Genomic DNA, 17,573 nt, shown 5'->3' on the forward strand with positions numbered 1-17,573 from the left:
AATTTTAGAGTTATTTTTTGCAATAAGGTATTAACATTTTTTTGTTCATACACTAAAACTAAGGGTATTTTTAACTTTTCATATAACTTATGTATTTTTGAAACTTTTTATAATGTTTTTATTAACTCAAATAGTTCTAAATTTTGACCCTAAACACCATACCACGTATATTATAAACGAATACATCTTACATTTTCAAATAAAGAAAACTTTTATTTAAAAAACAAGTAACATTTAAGAAAAGTATATATTATTATATGAACTTAATTAGATATATGAATTCCTATTTTAAAAGGAATGAAATGTGTGATTTGTTTCGTTATTTTATAAAACTTGTGGTTCTCAATTAAATGATTGAGACCTTATCTACCTTCTTAAAGATTAAAGGTTTAAATCTTCTCACAACATTTTATATATACTCAGGCATGTAGTATATAATACTTAATAAAGTTTAAGATAACCAAAACTTGGTTAACCTTCTAATTTGAATAATGTATAAGAATAATAATATTAATACAATACAAATTTAGTTAATTTTGTTAAAGAATTCAGGTTGAAAAAATATAAATGACTCACAATTTTATAAGTTATACAAGATACTTCTCTCATAACCAATTGATTTTGAGATAAATTCTAATGTTTGTCAAATATAGTACTAGAGCTATGAATCTAGATGGATAATTGCTCGACTCCAGTATGGTAAACTCAAGAAACCATCTTGAAGAGATATGTTAAACATACCACATTAAAAAGGAAAAACTTTTCACAATTTTTATAAGATATATGAATTACTCCTTATTGTGAATTGATTTTGAAAAACGCATGTTTGTCTAATAAATTAAATTTGTATAGATAGATCATTAATTTTTAGATTAAATTGTAAATTTGGACTCTATAATTTGGAAAAAGTTAGAATTTAATTTTTGTAATTTATAATTAAAACTTAGACCCCATGGTTTGAAAATCTTATCAAATAATAGAGACTATTTATCAGATCTTATCGAATCATGTAAACCAAAATTCTAAGTTTTTAAAACTATAGACAAAATTCTAACTAGACTAAAATTTCCCATATAACCTAAAAGAGAAAATCAAACATGTAATTTAACCTAATAATAATCATAACCTCGAAGCAGTGATAAAACTGTACACAAGCAAAGCAACAACGTTAAATTCGGAGTAAAACCTTTACAAAGTTGTTTTCACTGCACATACAGATATGCCACAAAACCTCCATTTTCGGTGGACGGTAAAAATGAGTACCACCAGATTTGTTGAATGCGTTTTTCAACACAAGAACCAACACAGGGTAAGTTCAATTCGAAAAGCTAACCTTGAATGGCTTAAACAGCCAAGTTGCTTCACTCACATCAGAACTACCAACGTTCCTTTTTAATCCCTGCATTAAAGATTTGGAGATACTTCTCTGCAACTCTCTTGGGAGCATCTTGTTCAGTTAAACCACTCATGTTTTGAGAGCCATCAATGCTAAATGTTGGCGCCACTCTCAAGCAATGCTCCGTTTGCAAACATTTTTTTCCATCATTTCCTTCCCCTTTAATAACTGAAGGTTCAGTCTTTACTTTTGACAGGGAACGAGAATAGGAGCTAGTCGTTGCGATCGAAGAAGGTTCCTGTCATATCATTTGCAAAATAACATAAAGAGAGGGATCAGATACTGAATGATTCTTGTATCATCAAACACAAAATAAAGAATACATGGTTTGCTCATCTTTTGTTTGTTTTTTTTTTTTTCTTTCAGAACCGTGATGAGCAAATGGAAACCAATAGGAAATGGGATGGTTCGGCAGCGAGGACGAGAGTTTCCTACCTGATCTTTTATTTGAGCATTCATATTTAATGCATTGACATCGGACTCCTTGGATTTCTGTGACCCAAATTCTAATAGTAATCGCTGAATGGTAGAGTCTACATCGTTTGCAGTAGGAGACTTTTCAGCTGTGTTTCCACCCTTGATGTCAATTTCCCTTTTAACAGCATTGTCTTCATCGTGCTTTCCATCTCTGTTGGGCGTGAATTCCAGCAGGGGAACTCTGGAATCACATTCAACTGGAGAAACTGCAGGACCATATTCTATTATAGGAAAAGGAGACTGGTCGTCTTCTATTTCACGGAAGACTCCGAAAAGGAGATATTCAGCATTTAACATGTTAACAACATCTGCAGACAGATTTGCACACAAGTTATTTGGCTAGCACAAGTAAACCTGATGGTATTAATAAAAAATCAGGGAACCAACTTTAGTATATCAAATTCACTGGAACTGTATGACAAGCTCAAATATTCAGAAGGAAGTGCTAGTATCAGCATTAGTAAATGTAACATTGTGAAAAATAGGAAATTGGCTTTACTAAATCAATGTTCCATTCTTCTGATTCAGTAAGAACGAACAAAGTACGATTCCTTTTCTTAAGTTCATTTAAAGATTAAAACAATTGTGGTTAAAGTTTATATCTGTTAAGAAATCGACAATCAAAGATAAATAGAAAGCATAAATAGTGGAAAATCGACACAGAGATTTACAAGGTTCACTAACAATGTGTTAGCTACATCCATGAGTAGAGGGAGAAAGCAGTTCATTATTAGAGAGAAAATATCAGAATACAACTTCAGAGGTGTTAGTAGAGTTAGAAAGATTATATAGCACACTCTTCTAAACCTTAAGTCAAAATTGTAAATAGCATAGATAGGAATACATATTAGGTTTCTCGAATGTGACTTAATTTGGACTTCATCAACAGTCAACAGAACAGATATCCATAAGTTATTAAAGCTTAACGTAAATGTATCAGTATATCTACTACGAGGAAGAGCCCACTATGGAAAGTACAATTATGACCTCTAACACATGAATAGGAAGAACATAACAGTATCTAAATTCAAACCAATGTGAGACGAAGTATCACACTAAAGAATGCCCGAATAATGAATGTAAAAGCATTTACACTGTGAGAGGAGATCCAGCTGTCTACATGTAAATAGAATCAACTCTCCACCGTCAATAAGACTTCTTATCAATAAATCTTCTCTCTCCATAAGTTCAAACAGGCAAGAGTTATTCGTCCTGGACCTACACTTAAATCAACACTTGTGTTACACGGCTAAACAACAACAAGAATTGTACCCATTAAATCCAAAATCATAACAGACCTTTCATTATTGCCCAGAAAGAAGTACAAGGCAACATCAGCAAGATCCGGACATTCATCGTGAAATAGATCACCCCAAATATCAGAACGACTAAGCAGCTTCACTTGAAGAATTGGAGGAATCTTCCGCGTCAATTCATAAACTCTACCACATACCACACATGGAGGCTTTGCCAGGAAACCATCATAAAATTCACCCGCCATATGTGTATCGACAAATTGGAAGCCTCCCCTAAATAATAGAAATTTCTGAAAGTAGTAAATAATTTTAATTTTTCAGTGAATCAAATATATAATATTGATATTTCATTTATCAATGAAACTGTTGTTTTCTTCGATATTATATGTATACATTATCAGTAATGTTGGAACAACGGATATGAAGTACTCAACCATCAACAATCACTGCAGAAGTACCACGTCCTACACTTTTAAAACAACTTAAAAAGGACAACTTTGAAAAACTGGAACAAGGATCCGCTAAATACACACGCAGGAACAGGAAACATTGATAAATAGAAAACAGAATCGGTCAAGGCTTCACTTTTCATGAACACTAGATTTTAGATCATAGAAAACCATTTTACATTTTACAAAACTTGAAAATGCTTTCGATCAATATCAAAGAACAGTTTAAAGGGCCAGGGAACAAAGAGTCCCCTCCCGAAACACAGATTATAAGAAGACCTTCCAATCCAGGTTGATAGAGTGAGTGGTGTAATTACAAAATAAATAAATAAAATAAAATTGTACTGGCTACTCCAGTGAGTGGCACGTGATATTTAACAAATAAGAGGCTTGAATGACCAACTTATTCAAGTCGAGCAGGTAAAACACCACCATAAATCATCCTATAAACCATCCCTAAATTCGGCAAGGAATTGAACTATATATATCTGTCGAAAAAGGGTTGGTTTGCCCTAGGGGCTTATTTGTAATTATCTTATGGGCCTAGGGCTTTCTATCTGTCCATTTACTTTAGCAGTCTTTCTGTATTTCTGTATTACTTGAATAATAAAAACTAGATCGTGGTTTTTTCTCCCTGACCTAGAGTTTTCTACGTAAATTATTCGTGTTTTTTTCTTCTTTTTTTATTTTCATCATGGTATTAGAGCAAGGCAATGAAACGCTAGCCACCATTGATGAGTCTCCTTCGACGACCAATTTTGAGATAGCTGACACAATTAATGAGGCTGTCCAACAATACCTAGAGACTGCCTTACCTCGCCTTCTTCAACAAATGAGTGCCGCCGGAACGACAACCCAATCCATCGAAGGATAGATCGGACCGCACCCAACCAAGGAGAATCGGCGTCCAGATCTGAACGACGTCCAGAGCCGCGGATCCGTCGATCTCCCAAGTGCAGACGACATTCGGCGAGTAGATCCGATCACAGCCCAACCTTCCACGCACACCAGATCGGTTGACGACGTCCAAACGACGAGACTTCACCACAAATCACCAGATCGGTCGACAGCCATAGGGTTCGAAGCCGCGGCGACTTCTTTGAGTCAGTGGGTTCTCTGACCAGCAACCTTCGGTGGTAAATCGGTCGGTCCTCTCTGACTACAGTGACGCCGGTCTGGTTGCGTTTTCGACGAACTCTCTAGCAGGTATGAATGGGGTGTGTTCTGATGAGATTAAAAGCATATTTCTTTTCCTTCAGCAATAACTCGCAGATTTTGGGTCAGTTCTCGGTACAAATTCGCAAAGTGCTCAACCAGAGTCATCCAATTTACAGCTATGCCCCGAGAACCTGGTGAACTCTTTCCATTCTTTACCTGCTGCAAATTTATTATCTGGATCAATGGGACACTCTACAGGAACTACTATTGGAGAAAAGCTGAATGGCGAAAATTATATCTCCTGGTCGCAATCCATCAGAATGACTCTGGAAGGAAGACAAAAATTTGGCTATCTAACTGGGGAGATACCCAAACCTGAACCCGGTAGCCCCCACGAACGTATCTGGAGAGCAGAAGATTCATTGCTACGATTAGTTCTAGTGAGTAGCATAGAACCTCAAATTGGCAGACCGTTACTTTATATGGCAACTGCCAAGGACATTTGAGATGCAGTACAGCAATTGTATTCAAAGAAGCAGAATGCATCTCGCCTTTATACCTTACGCAAACAAGTCCATGAATGTAAACAAGGGGCTATGGACGTAACGTCATACTTCAACAAATTATCCTTGTTATGGCAAGAAATGGACTTATGCCGTGAGATTATCTGGAAATGTACACATGATGGGATGCAGTATTTCAAAATTGAGGAAGCTGATCGAGTGTATGATTTTCTGGCTGAGTTAAATCCGAAGTTTGACGGTGTTCGCAGCAAGATCTTGGGCCAACATCCTACGCCGTCACTGATGGAGGTGTGCTCTGAAATATGCCTCGAAGAAGACAGGTCTAGGGTCATGAATATTTCAGTAGTTACATCTACTGAGGCTGCTGCTGCTTTTGCCACCAAGTCCTCCGGATCTGACAGTGACAAGAAACCTCCACCTATCTGTGAGCATTACAAAAAACCATGGCACACGAAAGACTAGTACTGGAAGTTACATGGAAAACCTCCAAATTACAAACGACGTCAGTCACAGGACAAGACTGGTCCTAGACGGGCTCTGGTTAGCGACTCGGTGAATGAAAAGACCTCGACTCCGCTTCAAGCTAACGGTCAGAGTAACTTAAGTGTTGTTGGGGTCAGTGCAATTGCACACTCAGGTACGACTCAGTCATTTGGTTTTATTAGCATTAACAGAAAACGACCCTAGATTGTAGACTCTGGAACAACATACCACCTGACCGGGTCTTTTGATCATTTTATATCATATCACCCGAGTGCCGGAAATGAAAAGATTAGAATCGCAGATGGGTCCTTTGCCCCTGTCGCAGGGAAAGGACATCTTTCTCCGATTAAGGGTCTAATATTGCGTGATGTGTTACATTTTCCTAAAATTTCGTATTACTATCTATCAGTAAAATTACAAGGGACTTGAACTGTCAGACTGTTTTCTCACCCGACATTGTTTTGTTTCAGGATCTAAGCTTGGAGACGACGATTGACACTGCCCAGCACGATAGGGGGCTCTATTTCCTAACTGATGAAACTTCCTTTAAGGATGGTTATAGGACTAGTTTTATTTCTTTGAATTTCTCTACTGTTGAGACCGATTTTATGTTATGGCACTACCGTCTGGGACATCCCAATTTTCAATATATGAAGTACCTTTTTCCGCATTTATTTCATAATAGTAATATATCATCCTTACAGTGTGATGTGTGTATCCGGGCTAAACAAAGTCGTGTTTCGTTTCACTCTCAGCCTTACAAACCGTCCAAACCGTTCAATCTTATCCACAGTGATGTCTGGGGTCCCTCACCAACCACTACCTCTACAGACAAACGGTGGTTCATCATCTTTACTGATGATCACACCAGACTGACCTGGGTCTTTCTCTTGACCAATAAGTCTGAGGTGTCCTCTGTTTTCCAACAATTCTATGCGACCATAGAAACTTAGTTCAACACAAAAATTGCTATTTTACAGAGTGACTACGGACGTGAATTCGTTAATAACTCTTTAGGGACTTCCTGGTCTCTAAAGGAATTATCCATCAAAGCTCGTGTGCCTATACTCCCTAGCAAAACGGAGTAGCCGAGAGGAAAAATAGGCACCTAGTAGAGGTCGCCCGTTCCCTTATGATATCTACCTCTCTTCTTTCCTATCTGTGGGGCGATGCTATCCTCACTGCAGCCCACCTTATCAACCGCATGCCTTCCCGTGTCTTAACCTTTCATACTCCCCTTGACTGTTTCAAAGAATCGTATCCCAACACCCGGTTAATTCCTGACGTACCTCTACAGGTGTTTGGATGTGTTGTCTTTGTCCATACCCACAGTGTCCCAATCGTACAAAATTCACTTCTCGTGCCCAAAAATGTGTCTTCGTTGGGTATCCTCTCCATCAACATGGGTACAAGTGTTATCATCCCTCGTCTCGGAAGTACTTTGTGTCTATGGATGTCACCTTTCTCGAGGATCAGCCTTTCTTTCCCATTAGTCCTCTTCAGGGGAGAGTCCCAGTGAAGAGGCTAATTGGTCCACGTATTCCATTCTCCTAAAGGTGACGGCTGAACTTGAACATCCTAGCCCTGTTCTCCCTAATCCTGTTCTTCCCACGAATCAAGTCCCTTGGATAACTTACTACAGGAAGAATCTCAGGAAGGAAACAGTACCGTCTATCGCTTCTCCAACTCTAGTTCATGAGTCTGACTCGATCTCAGTTCCAGGTATGAATATCCCTGTTTGTGATACTGATGATTGTGTTGAGACTAATAATTGTAGAGTGGACAGAGATATAGAGATTGGTGAAAATGATGAGAAAATAGAAGGAATTGAGGAGGATGGAGAAACTGATGGAAAAGACAACACTGAGGAAATAAATCCAGCAAACGAGAACAGTGGAAGGGAAGTTGATTGTGTGGGAAGTCCTTCTAAAGAAAGATCCATAGATCAGACGGCTAGCTGCAGTAAGAAACTTGGAGAAGAGGAAAACCGTGATGCGTCTCTCGATCTTCCAATTGCCTTGAGAAAAAGGACTAGGTCATGTACAAAGTTCCCTATGCATAGTTACATGACATATAGTAACCTATCTCCTGAGTTCAAGGCTCTTACTACCAGTCAGTCTAGATACAGTAATGCTTCCAAGTAATATCAAGTTGCCATGGACTCTCTCAAATGGAAGGCTGCAGTTATGGAAGAAATGAGAGTTCTAGAGAAAAATGAGACATGGGAACAGGTTGCTCTTCCTGAGGGGCACAAGACGGTTGGATGTAAATGGGTTTTTATTGTCAAGTACAAATCCGATGGCTCGATTGACAGATACAAGGCGAGACTGGTAGCCAAAGGCTTTACCCAGACCTTTGGTATTGATTACTCTGAGACATTCTCTCCTATGGCCAAACTCAATACAATCCGGGTGTTGTTATCTATTGCTATTAATAAAGATTGGCCTTTGCACCAATTGGATGTGAAGAATGTGTTTCTTAATGGAGAACTCGAAGAAGAAGTCTACATGAGCCCTCCACCCGACTTCGAAAACCAGTTTAATCATCGGATTTGTAGATTGAAGAAGTCACTGTATGGGTTGAAACATTCTCTAAGAGCCTGATTTGACAGATTCACCACATTTGTTAAAGCACAAGGGTATGGTCAAGGGCACTCAGACCACACATTGTTTACAAAAAAGTCTGGTTCAGGAAAGATCTCAGTACTTATTGTGTATGTAGATGACATTGTCCTGACCGGTGATGATACTGATGAAATTATGAGACTTAAACAAAGATGGCTGAAGAATTTGAAATTAAAGATCTGGGAAACTTGCGATACTTCCTTGGGATGGAGGTGGCTCGGTCGAAAGAGGGTATCTCTGTCTCAAACGAAAGTATACTCTAGATCTCCTCAAAGAAACAGGAATGACTGGGTGTAAACCTCCTGCGGAGTATAATGCCAAACTGAGTAATGTTAATAATGGAGCCCCTGTTAGTAAAGAGAGATATCGACGATTAGTCGGGAAATTGATATATTTATCTCACACGAGACCTGATATATCGTATGCCGTGAGTGTTGTTAGTCAATTCATGCAAGCTCCTTATGAGGAACATATGACTCGTCGAACACATTCTACGGTATCTAAAGGGCACTCCTGGTAAAGGTCTTCTGTTCAGGAAGTCTAGTAAACGTGGTATAGAAGCATATATTGATTCGGACTGGGTTGGGTCTGCTGTTGATAAAAAGTCTATGTCTGGGTATTGCATTTTTGTCTAGGGCAATCTGGTCACTTGAAGAAATAAAAAACAGAGAGTGGTTGCCAGAAGTAGTGCAGAAGCCGAGTACAAGGCCATGAGTTTGGAGATATGTGAAGAAATCTGGTTGAAGAAAGTATTGACAGATCTTCGACAAGACAGTGAGCTTCCAATGAAATTGTTCTGTGACAATAAAGCAGCAATAAGTATTGCCAACAATCCGGTCGATAGGATCAAACATGTCAATCAAGAAAGACTGGACAATGGGAGCATATGTATTCCCTACATCCCTTCTAATCAGCAGATTGCAAATGTCCTTACAAAGGGGTTGTTAAGACAGAGTTTTGATTACTGTATCAGCAAGTTGGGTCTGATTGATATTTACGCCCCAACTTGAGGGGGAGTGTCGAAAAAGGGTTGGTTTGCCTTAGGGGCTTATTTGTAATTCTCTTATGGGCCTAGGGCTTTCTGTCTGTCTATTTATTTGAGCAGTCTTTCTGTATTTCTATATTACTTGAATAATAAAAACTAGATCGTGGTTTTTTCTCCCTGGCCTAGGGTTTTCCACATAAATTATTCGTGTGATCTTTTCTTCTTCTTCTTTTATTTTCATCAATATCATTAATTAGTGTACATCATTAATTAATTAACTAATTAACATAAAATGACTACATATTTAATTATATCCATTCTAACAATGGAATCGAAGAAGCAAACTGTAGAGGAAGAGACTCACTTCCAAGAGGCATGTAATGATGGGAGATAATCACGATATGAAAGAATTTCTTGTATTATCAAAGCATCCATCTTTTGTTTTCCCATATCCACCAAATTAGTGGAAGGTGAAGGAACTTCTTTTCCTCTGTTGAACTTAGTGGAAGGTGAAGGAACTTCTTTTCCTGTGTTGTCGTTAATATTGGCTATAAAACAAATAAATGGATATGATACCACTAGAAATGGAAACTAAAACTAAGCAAGGGGCTATACTGATTAGCTTGGGAGTGGATCCCACCATAATAACCAAATTTAGGAGTTTCATAAAGATTACAAAGCTCTTCTTTCTTACCTGTATCTGTGATAGGTAAACCATGCCTTGACACAGAAGAAGTGCAAGCAGGTGTATCTGTAACCTTCACCTTTTTAGAAGTTTGTACTGGGCCTACTAGCATTGGAGGTAAACAAGGAGCTAATGCTTGTTTCTTCACACCACATATCCTTGGAGGCATCACAGCAGAAGTTCGTTCTGCAAGAAAAGAACATAAATACAAATTGAACATTCAACTAAACATAAGTCAGAAAATGAAGAAAAAAAAGGAAACGCATCTGTCTAAAAGGACATGACAGACTGATGATTTTTGGCATTATATATTTTTATTTTCCCCCTCAAAGGTTGTTAGCTTTGGATCACAAAAATAGCTTCACAGATCCTGAGATTCACACTTACAAAATACTATGTGACCACGGCATTATCACTAAATAATTTGGCTTTTATCATGAGATATTGAGCTTTCATAACACAAATTATTGGACCTTGCATGATATAAACAAAAAACCTAGATCAATTTGGTTAAAAAGTATACATGCCTAAGTGAGGATACTTCGTTAGGCTAATTTTGACACATGTCATACTTCGACAATTTGATACTTGTTGGGTATGTTATTTTTTGACAAATTTGTTGGGTATGTTATTTGTTGGGTAGGATCTGGCTTTTACAGATGCGACTTTGACAACTCTATGTGGAGTTATTTTTTTGGAGACATTTGACTTTCAGTTAGCCCACCACAGAGACCTAAATGAGATGATCAGGGAGTTTTCTCTCCATCTACCTTTTAGAGATAAGGGTTTGTTTCTTATGGCTTTTTGAGGTGTGTGCTTTATTGTGGGATTTTTGGGGAGAGAGGAACAATTGAGTGTTTAGAGGTTTGGAAAGGGATCCAAATGACGTTTGGTCCCTTGTTAGATTCCGTGTTTCTCTTTTAGCTTCGGTGACAGATTTTCTCATTCCTTGATAGCTAATTTTTCACAGAACTGGAGGGTCTTTCCTTCAGCAACCTCCCCTTATGTGAGCTTGCTTTTCTGGATGCATCTGCATTGTTTCGTCGAGAAAGGTTGTTTCTCATAATATATATATTCTCATTACTTGATAGCTAATTTTTCACAAAACTGGAGGGTCTTCCTTTAGCAACCTACCCTTGTGTGAGCTTGCTTTTCTGGATGTATCTGCATTGTTTCATCGAGAAAGGTTGTTTCTCATAATATATATATATATATAAATATATAACTTGTTGCGCACATGTGGAACAATTATTAACAATAAATCTGTATTAAACACTAGTTGTACAAAATAAATATGAGCGCAACATTTATCGGGCATGTATCTTTAGAACTCAAGGACACAGTTGTACAACCTATGGAACAGATCCTGTTCAAGTAAGGTCGTATTTGTCGGGCATGTATCAAATACTTGTTTAAGCATAATAAATAGACACGAATAATAATCTAGAAATGTAATAAAGTTTGGGAGCAAAATATATCAAATCTCATTTAAGCATGTAAATGTATAAACTTATTGACCTCGAATTTCCTTCTTGTTTAAAACCATATATGTATTTTACATTTTAACAGAGATGTCAAAGTCATATTCATGTCCTAGATTTTTTATAAGATGATCTGTCCTTTCATATTCATGTCTTGTGTCCATATACATGCTTCATAGATGGATACACACACAAAGTAACAGATGCAAAAAAGAATAAGGACATGCTCGAGAACCTACCTTGAGATTCTTTTGATGCTTGGAAAAGTGGCCGGGGCATAGAGCTATCAAAAACTTTCCTGGATTTGGATGCTCTACGCAGTACAAAAGCTGTGTTCAACTTTGAAGGTTCCTTCATCCCTCCCGATGATAGCTTTATTACTTCTTCGGTGGGTAAGAACTTCACTTTACTAGTTTTTGCATGTCTTAGCATTTTAGGTTGAACCTGCAACCCTGAATCATCAGAACTTTTGGCCTCCTCTAACGTACAATTACCACAAAGCCAGTATTTGGGGACATCATGACTTTTATTGGGCATGCAATAACTGAAAACAAAGAGATGGCAGCGTATGAGAAGGGTCACAAATATGGAACTCTTATTAGGACATTGAATGGATAAAACTATAAGGGACGTTTTAACCAATCATATCAAATCAAATGATTAAAGCACTAAATGGAATTAAAGGGATTAATGTCACCTCGTTACAATTTATTAACAAATTTCATAATCTCAAGCTAAATTTTAAAGCAGTCAATTTTTCTTCAGCTTTCTTAATCAGTTCAACTAGCTAGATTCTTAATCAGTTCAACTAGCTAAAGTTTAAAGATACACGACAAGAAGATAATGCACATAATCTCCATCGAGTAGATATACTACAAGTTGGTTTCTCCTCGGAATATCCCCAACTGAAGAATATGCAATGCCATCTATGATTCAACTGACAAGAAACTAAAATACCGAAATCAAACAAGAAAAGTCAACTTGAACAGCGTCGAAGAAAAGGAACTGAAGCACAGGTAAACATACAGATGTTCGTGAACTACTTTGCACTTGGTGCAGGTTACAATCAGCTCAGCATAACCAACATCACCACAGACGTAACAGAACTGATCCTGAAAATTAAAGTAGAAACGCAAGGATCAACATAAAAGTGACTGAGAGAAAATCTAGAATGCAGGTAGCGAGTGCTAGAGAAGTAGAAGCACTAAACACGTGTTTGAATTGTTCTTAATATGGAAATGATTCTTTACTAAAACAAATCTGAAAGGAAAACTGTCGAGTAGCCAACTAACCTGCCATTCTCACGAAATGGGAAGATGAGTATAATGTAAAATAATATATACGCGTGTGGCATACAGAAAATTAAAAAGATGGAAAACAAAGATCTTCTGTTTTCTATTTTATCTACCACGTTGATATATGACAAAATGGAAACTAAAATTTGGATTCTTGGATTAAGGATTGTTACAAGCAACTAAGGACATGTTTGAGATTGATTTTGAATTGGTTAAAATGATTTTTCTCAAGTTCAAAATCATTCCAATACAAGCCTTAATCATTCAAAATTAATTTAATGCTTCATTTTACACTTTTAAATACAATTTTCATAAATCAAAACTTATTTTTAAAAATTAGAAGCATATTTTGTAGAGATTTTGAACCAGATAAAAGTGATTTTAACTATTATTTCACTCCCAAACAAGCCCTAACTCCAAAATTTGTAATACTACATTAAAATATACAAACATATATGAAGCATCATTCAATCTCCACGTAGTTTATTAACTCATGCAAACCATAAGGAAGAAAGTTAAAACCCAAAACAAAGTGGTTTCAATATTCCACCCCAAAACACACTGCACTGAACACAAATAGTCCAAACAGCAGCGCAATCCAAACATTATAATATTCACGCAAACTCAAATTCTAACCAAGCTGGTAAACTCCTGGTCTAAGAACATTATTTTAATCCAACTAAGTTTTGTCTTCTCAGAGATGGCATTCAAATAGTCTACGTCCATTTTAGCAAAAAGAGAAAGCAAAAAACAAATACACAGGTCCATGCGCAGAAGGCCAAAACAACGCAAAATAACAACGTACCGCCATTAACCGATACAGAAACCCACATTCAGCACCGCAATAAGTTATCACCCGTCTTCACTGCACATTCAATGCTGGTCTGCTAAGGGCCAGAGAACAAAACAGAAGGAACAATAAAAGAACCAACTGGTTGTACCTACAAGGCCATTAAAGATGGCAATCTTACGTAGGAAAACCAAACAATCATACAAACTAATAGCTTGAGAAGAAACGCCGTAGTGAAGCGGAAACAGAGGCATGAGAAGAAGAAGAACAACAGAAAAGGAAAAGCAAAGGAAATACGTTACTGTCTGTGGAGATTGATGGGCAGAGTTGAAGCATTAATGACCCGCTGGCGGCTTTGATGGTTTGTTGGAGAATGAGCAGTGGGAGGAAGTAGAAGAAAAGCCTTTGAAAAACAAACAACTGACCGAAAATGAAAACTTAAGGAGGGGGAAACGATATAAATAATGCAATTCGTCGGGCGCAATTTTTTCGTGAAGGGGCTGTCGCACTCGAGACGTGCCCACTCCATATGGGTCCACCGATAATAAAGCCCAAAATGGTCATTTTGAAGTTTTTTCAATTTTAATTTCGTTTGATTTCAACCATTAATTTCTACTCGCATGTGAGTTATGATTGATTTTGTTTATCTAATTTTGATTTAAAAAATAATATTTTTTAAAAAGTCATTTTCATTTAAATGTTTATGATAAAAATATTTACGTACTTTCAAAAGTATACAAGTCTCTTTGGTTTATTATATACTAAAGTATTTTTATTGATGTCAAATTACTACTATAAATAACAACTATAAAATATTATGAACCAATGAAAGACGGTAGCAGCCACCCAACATAATAAAAGTGGGATAAGTGAATTTTGAGAATATTTAAATTACAAAGAGCTTAACTATTAAACACTCAAAAACCACTTTTCTAAAGGTTTATTTTGGGTGTTTGTCATAAACCAATTTATTTCACAATCATTTTCTTTCCAAAAGAAAAAAGATTTTTTTCTTTAAATTAAATAGTTAAAGTTAAACCAAATATGCCTTTAATTCTTATATTAGTTTGTTGTTTGTTTGTTTTTCCAAAAAAGGATATCTATTAACATTTTTTCTATAAATGTTTAAAACATATTCATATATCATATTTTATTCATGAAATTTACTATTACGGTTTAATCCATTTCAAGCCAAATTAATTTTTAGAACATATATTTAAGATTCAAGTACAAGTAAATAATACAACGAATAATGTATATATATTTTTTTTAAAAAAATAAAAATAAACTAAGTTGTGGAGATTTAAACTTACACCCTCAGCCAAGAGAGTTATGTCAACCCTTAAATGTTTGTGCTACTTTGAGTATAATTTTTATTGTCAAAGTACGGCATACAGATTTTATGATCAAATTAGATATGTCAAACTAAAATGACCATCATTCAACCGATATAATATTTGTACTCAATGTTAGATGTTTGATACTCTCACCCTCTCTATTTAATATAAAACCTTTACAATGGGATGTACATTTTTTTTAAGGTTATTTTCATATTCCCAAATTAAAAAGAATTAGAAGATACTGTTTTTTACCTCAGACAGAAAAAATGAATATATTTCTGCTAACATGCCTCTGACAGAGGTTGAAGGTGAAAATTAGTTGTATACAAGATGGAGTATTTTACATAAATATCGATATTAATAGAAATTTCAAGAAGCATGAAGATAGTTTAGTTGATAAAACTTAGATTGTAGCTTAATTAGATTATAGTAGACCATTTTTAATCACAATTTCTATAAAGTAAGTAAGACAACATTTAGAGGCATATTGTAAATGTTTGTGTAAATATTGATACAAGAGCATAAATTAAAAAATAATATAGAGTTTAGAAATATTTTGAAGTAAAATGATGTGAAAATTTAATGAAAAAAATTTGAAGGCCATTAAAAATAAAAATATGTTATTTTTATGGGTTTTTCAAATTCAATTTATTTAAAAATGAAAGTTTTTGTCGAAAATAAAGCTAAAAATTGAGAAAAAATGAAAATTAGAAAAAACAACACTTAAAAAAAGGCTTAATTATTTGTCAAAGATGACATTAGTGTTAAACTATAAAATTGTGTGTAATTAGGACCATAAAATAAAAAAAAATTTAACTAAGTTAAATTAATAAATAAATAAATCAATTTTTCCTAAAAAGGTCGAAATTTTCTCGAAATCTTAAAGTTTCGTCGGAATGGGGAGGGGGACTGGAATATTCTCAAAATTTTGTCGAAATTAGGGAAAAATCAATCAATATTTTGAGGTCATCGAAATCAATTTCGATGAAAATTTTAAACTATGATTGTACGTAGCTTTATACTCGCAAGCAATTAGGATGATGTTTGCATGAAGCATGGAAGAAATGGACATGTGATGTGTGTGGCATGAAGAATATGGAGTAAATGGTGTTGATGGAAGGAAGCATGAAGCATGGAAGAAATGGCACGAAGAATATGGAGTAAATGGTGTTGGTGGAAGGATGCATGAAGAACACGTGGCAAAGAGAGAGGAAATGGAAAATGAAACGAAAAATGAAAAATTATGATTATGGAATGGAAATTTATGATATTTTATTAAATGAAAAATTATGGTTATGGAATGGAAAATTATGATATTTTATGGAATGGAATGAGTATGTTGGTATGGAATGAGGCAAAGGTTTAATATAATTTGTGATTGAAATGATGATAAAAAGTTTGTGTAAATTGACAGTTAATAAAATAAGACTAAATTAATTGCTAAAATGATAAAGAAAGATTGATGTAGGAAATATGAACTTACTTGAATTGTTTGGGAGAAATGAAGAACTTCTTTATTTTCAACACAAGATACAAAGTTCTCTAGAATTTCTCTCTGAAGGCAAAAACTAAAGATACGGAAGAAAAAACTTTTGAAGGTAAAACTTGAAGGAAAAAACTTGTTGAGGAAAAAACTTGAAGGAAAAAACTTTGCCCCTAGATTCATACTAAACTTCCTTTATAGAGATAGGAAACTTACCATGCATTACATTGGGTGGACACCTTATAACACATATGCCACCTAAAATCTAAAAACTAAACATTTGTACAATACATTGAGACTTAAGTTTAACACATTTTGTCTTCAATTGGAGTTTGTCGTCTACTTATTTGATTGAGTTGGCGTGTGGATGTGACACATTAAATTTGCAAATTCGTTGTCATCCTCGTTGAATGTTTGATGTATTTTCTTCTTGGTTGGTAGTGGATGGAGACAAAATTTGTTGAAGAATAATATTAGCTCTTCTTCATTTGATACTTGTACCATTGCAGCCATCAGTCTTGATTTTTGAGTAAAAAATTATTGATTCTTTTATAGGTTTGGCTTCATGTTGTGGGGATAGATGGAAATCCAATTTTTCACCATATTTTTTAAAGCAACAGTTGTGTTGAATTTGTCCCACCACTTGATTCGATATGATCGAGATAGGCGGGAGATGCCATTTGATTCTTAACCAAATAATTCCAGCAAAAGATCCATGCTAGATGAAAGTAATTTGAAAAACGTAAAGTTAAGTCAAAAGAATTTGAGAAAACATTATTTGAAAAATATTTAAAACTTTCAAGAATTGGGTATGGTAGGATAACCTCATTAAAGACCAAATATATCCCACCAATCATTAAACCATAATGAAAAATTTTGAATACATGTTTTGTCAAACATTATGAACCATGAATGATTAAAATTGTTTAGCTAAAATATATATTGTACCAAGCATTTTGATAATCGATGTGTGAATAGGTTTGTGGAGAAAATTGATGAGAAAATCTTTTTTCGTTATAAATACTTTGATTCCGTTTTGTTGGAGTTAGAACACGAACAATTCTAACTTTTTGAAAAGGCAATTCTATTGGGGTCATCTTTATTCTTGTTATGGGTGATTTCAATTGAGTTGGTATCAACAAGAATA

At 35.5% G+C, this 17,573-nt stretch overlaps 1 protein-coding gene across 4 annotated transcripts; it reads right to left on the reverse strand.

Annotated features, from left to right (window-relative positions):
- Positions 1-1,100: 1,100 nt before the first annotated feature.
- On the reverse strand, positions 1,101-14,030 carry LOC120083490 (PHD finger-containing protein 6). 4 transcript variants are annotated; one of them, XM_039039264.2, is made up of 10 exons: positions 13,901-14,030; positions 13,619-13,678; positions 12,545-12,630; positions 11,758-12,062; positions 10,047-10,223; positions 9,717-9,900; positions 3,172-3,402; positions 2,967-3,091; positions 1,832-2,181; positions 1,101-1,634 (listed from the first exon to the last, which is right to left on the reverse strand). In XM_039039264.2, the coding sequence occupies exons 2-10, from the start codon at positions 13,622-13,624 to the stop codon at positions 1,377-1,379; spliced, it is 1,722 nt and encodes a 573-aa protein (XP_038895192.1). In that variant the 5' UTR covers positions 13,625-13,678; positions 13,901-14,030; the 3' UTR covers positions 1,101-1,376. The 4 variants fall into 4 exon arrangements, with proteins under 4 accessions (XP_038895192.1, XP_038895193.1, XP_038895189.1 ...); XM_039039265.2 differs by having other exon boundaries at positions 9,717-9,879; positions 13,619-13,754; positions 13,901-14,029; XM_039039261.2 differs by having other exon boundaries at positions 13,619-13,754; positions 13,901-14,029.
- Positions 14,031-17,573: the final 3,543 nt, after the last annotated feature.

Source organism: Benincasa hispida, chromosome 8 (genome assembly GCF_027475165.1).
Source record: "Benincasa hispida cultivar pf3 chromosome 8, pf3_genome.v1.1, whole genome shotgun sequence".
Lineage (NCBI taxonomy): Eukaryota > Viridiplantae > Streptophyta > Magnoliopsida > Cucurbitales > Cucurbitaceae > Benincasa > Benincasa hispida.

Coding starts and splice junctions, on each gene's coding strand:
- LOC120083490 (XM_039039264.2), bottom strand. Junction 3,403..9,716: donor TCATTACATGCCTCTTGGAA/GTGAGTCTCTTC, acceptor TCTATTATTTAG/GGGAGGCTTCCAATTTGTCG. Junction 1,635..1,831: donor ATGCTCAAATAAAAGATCAG/GTAGGAAACTCT, acceptor ATGATATGACAG/GAACCTTCTTCGATCGCAAC.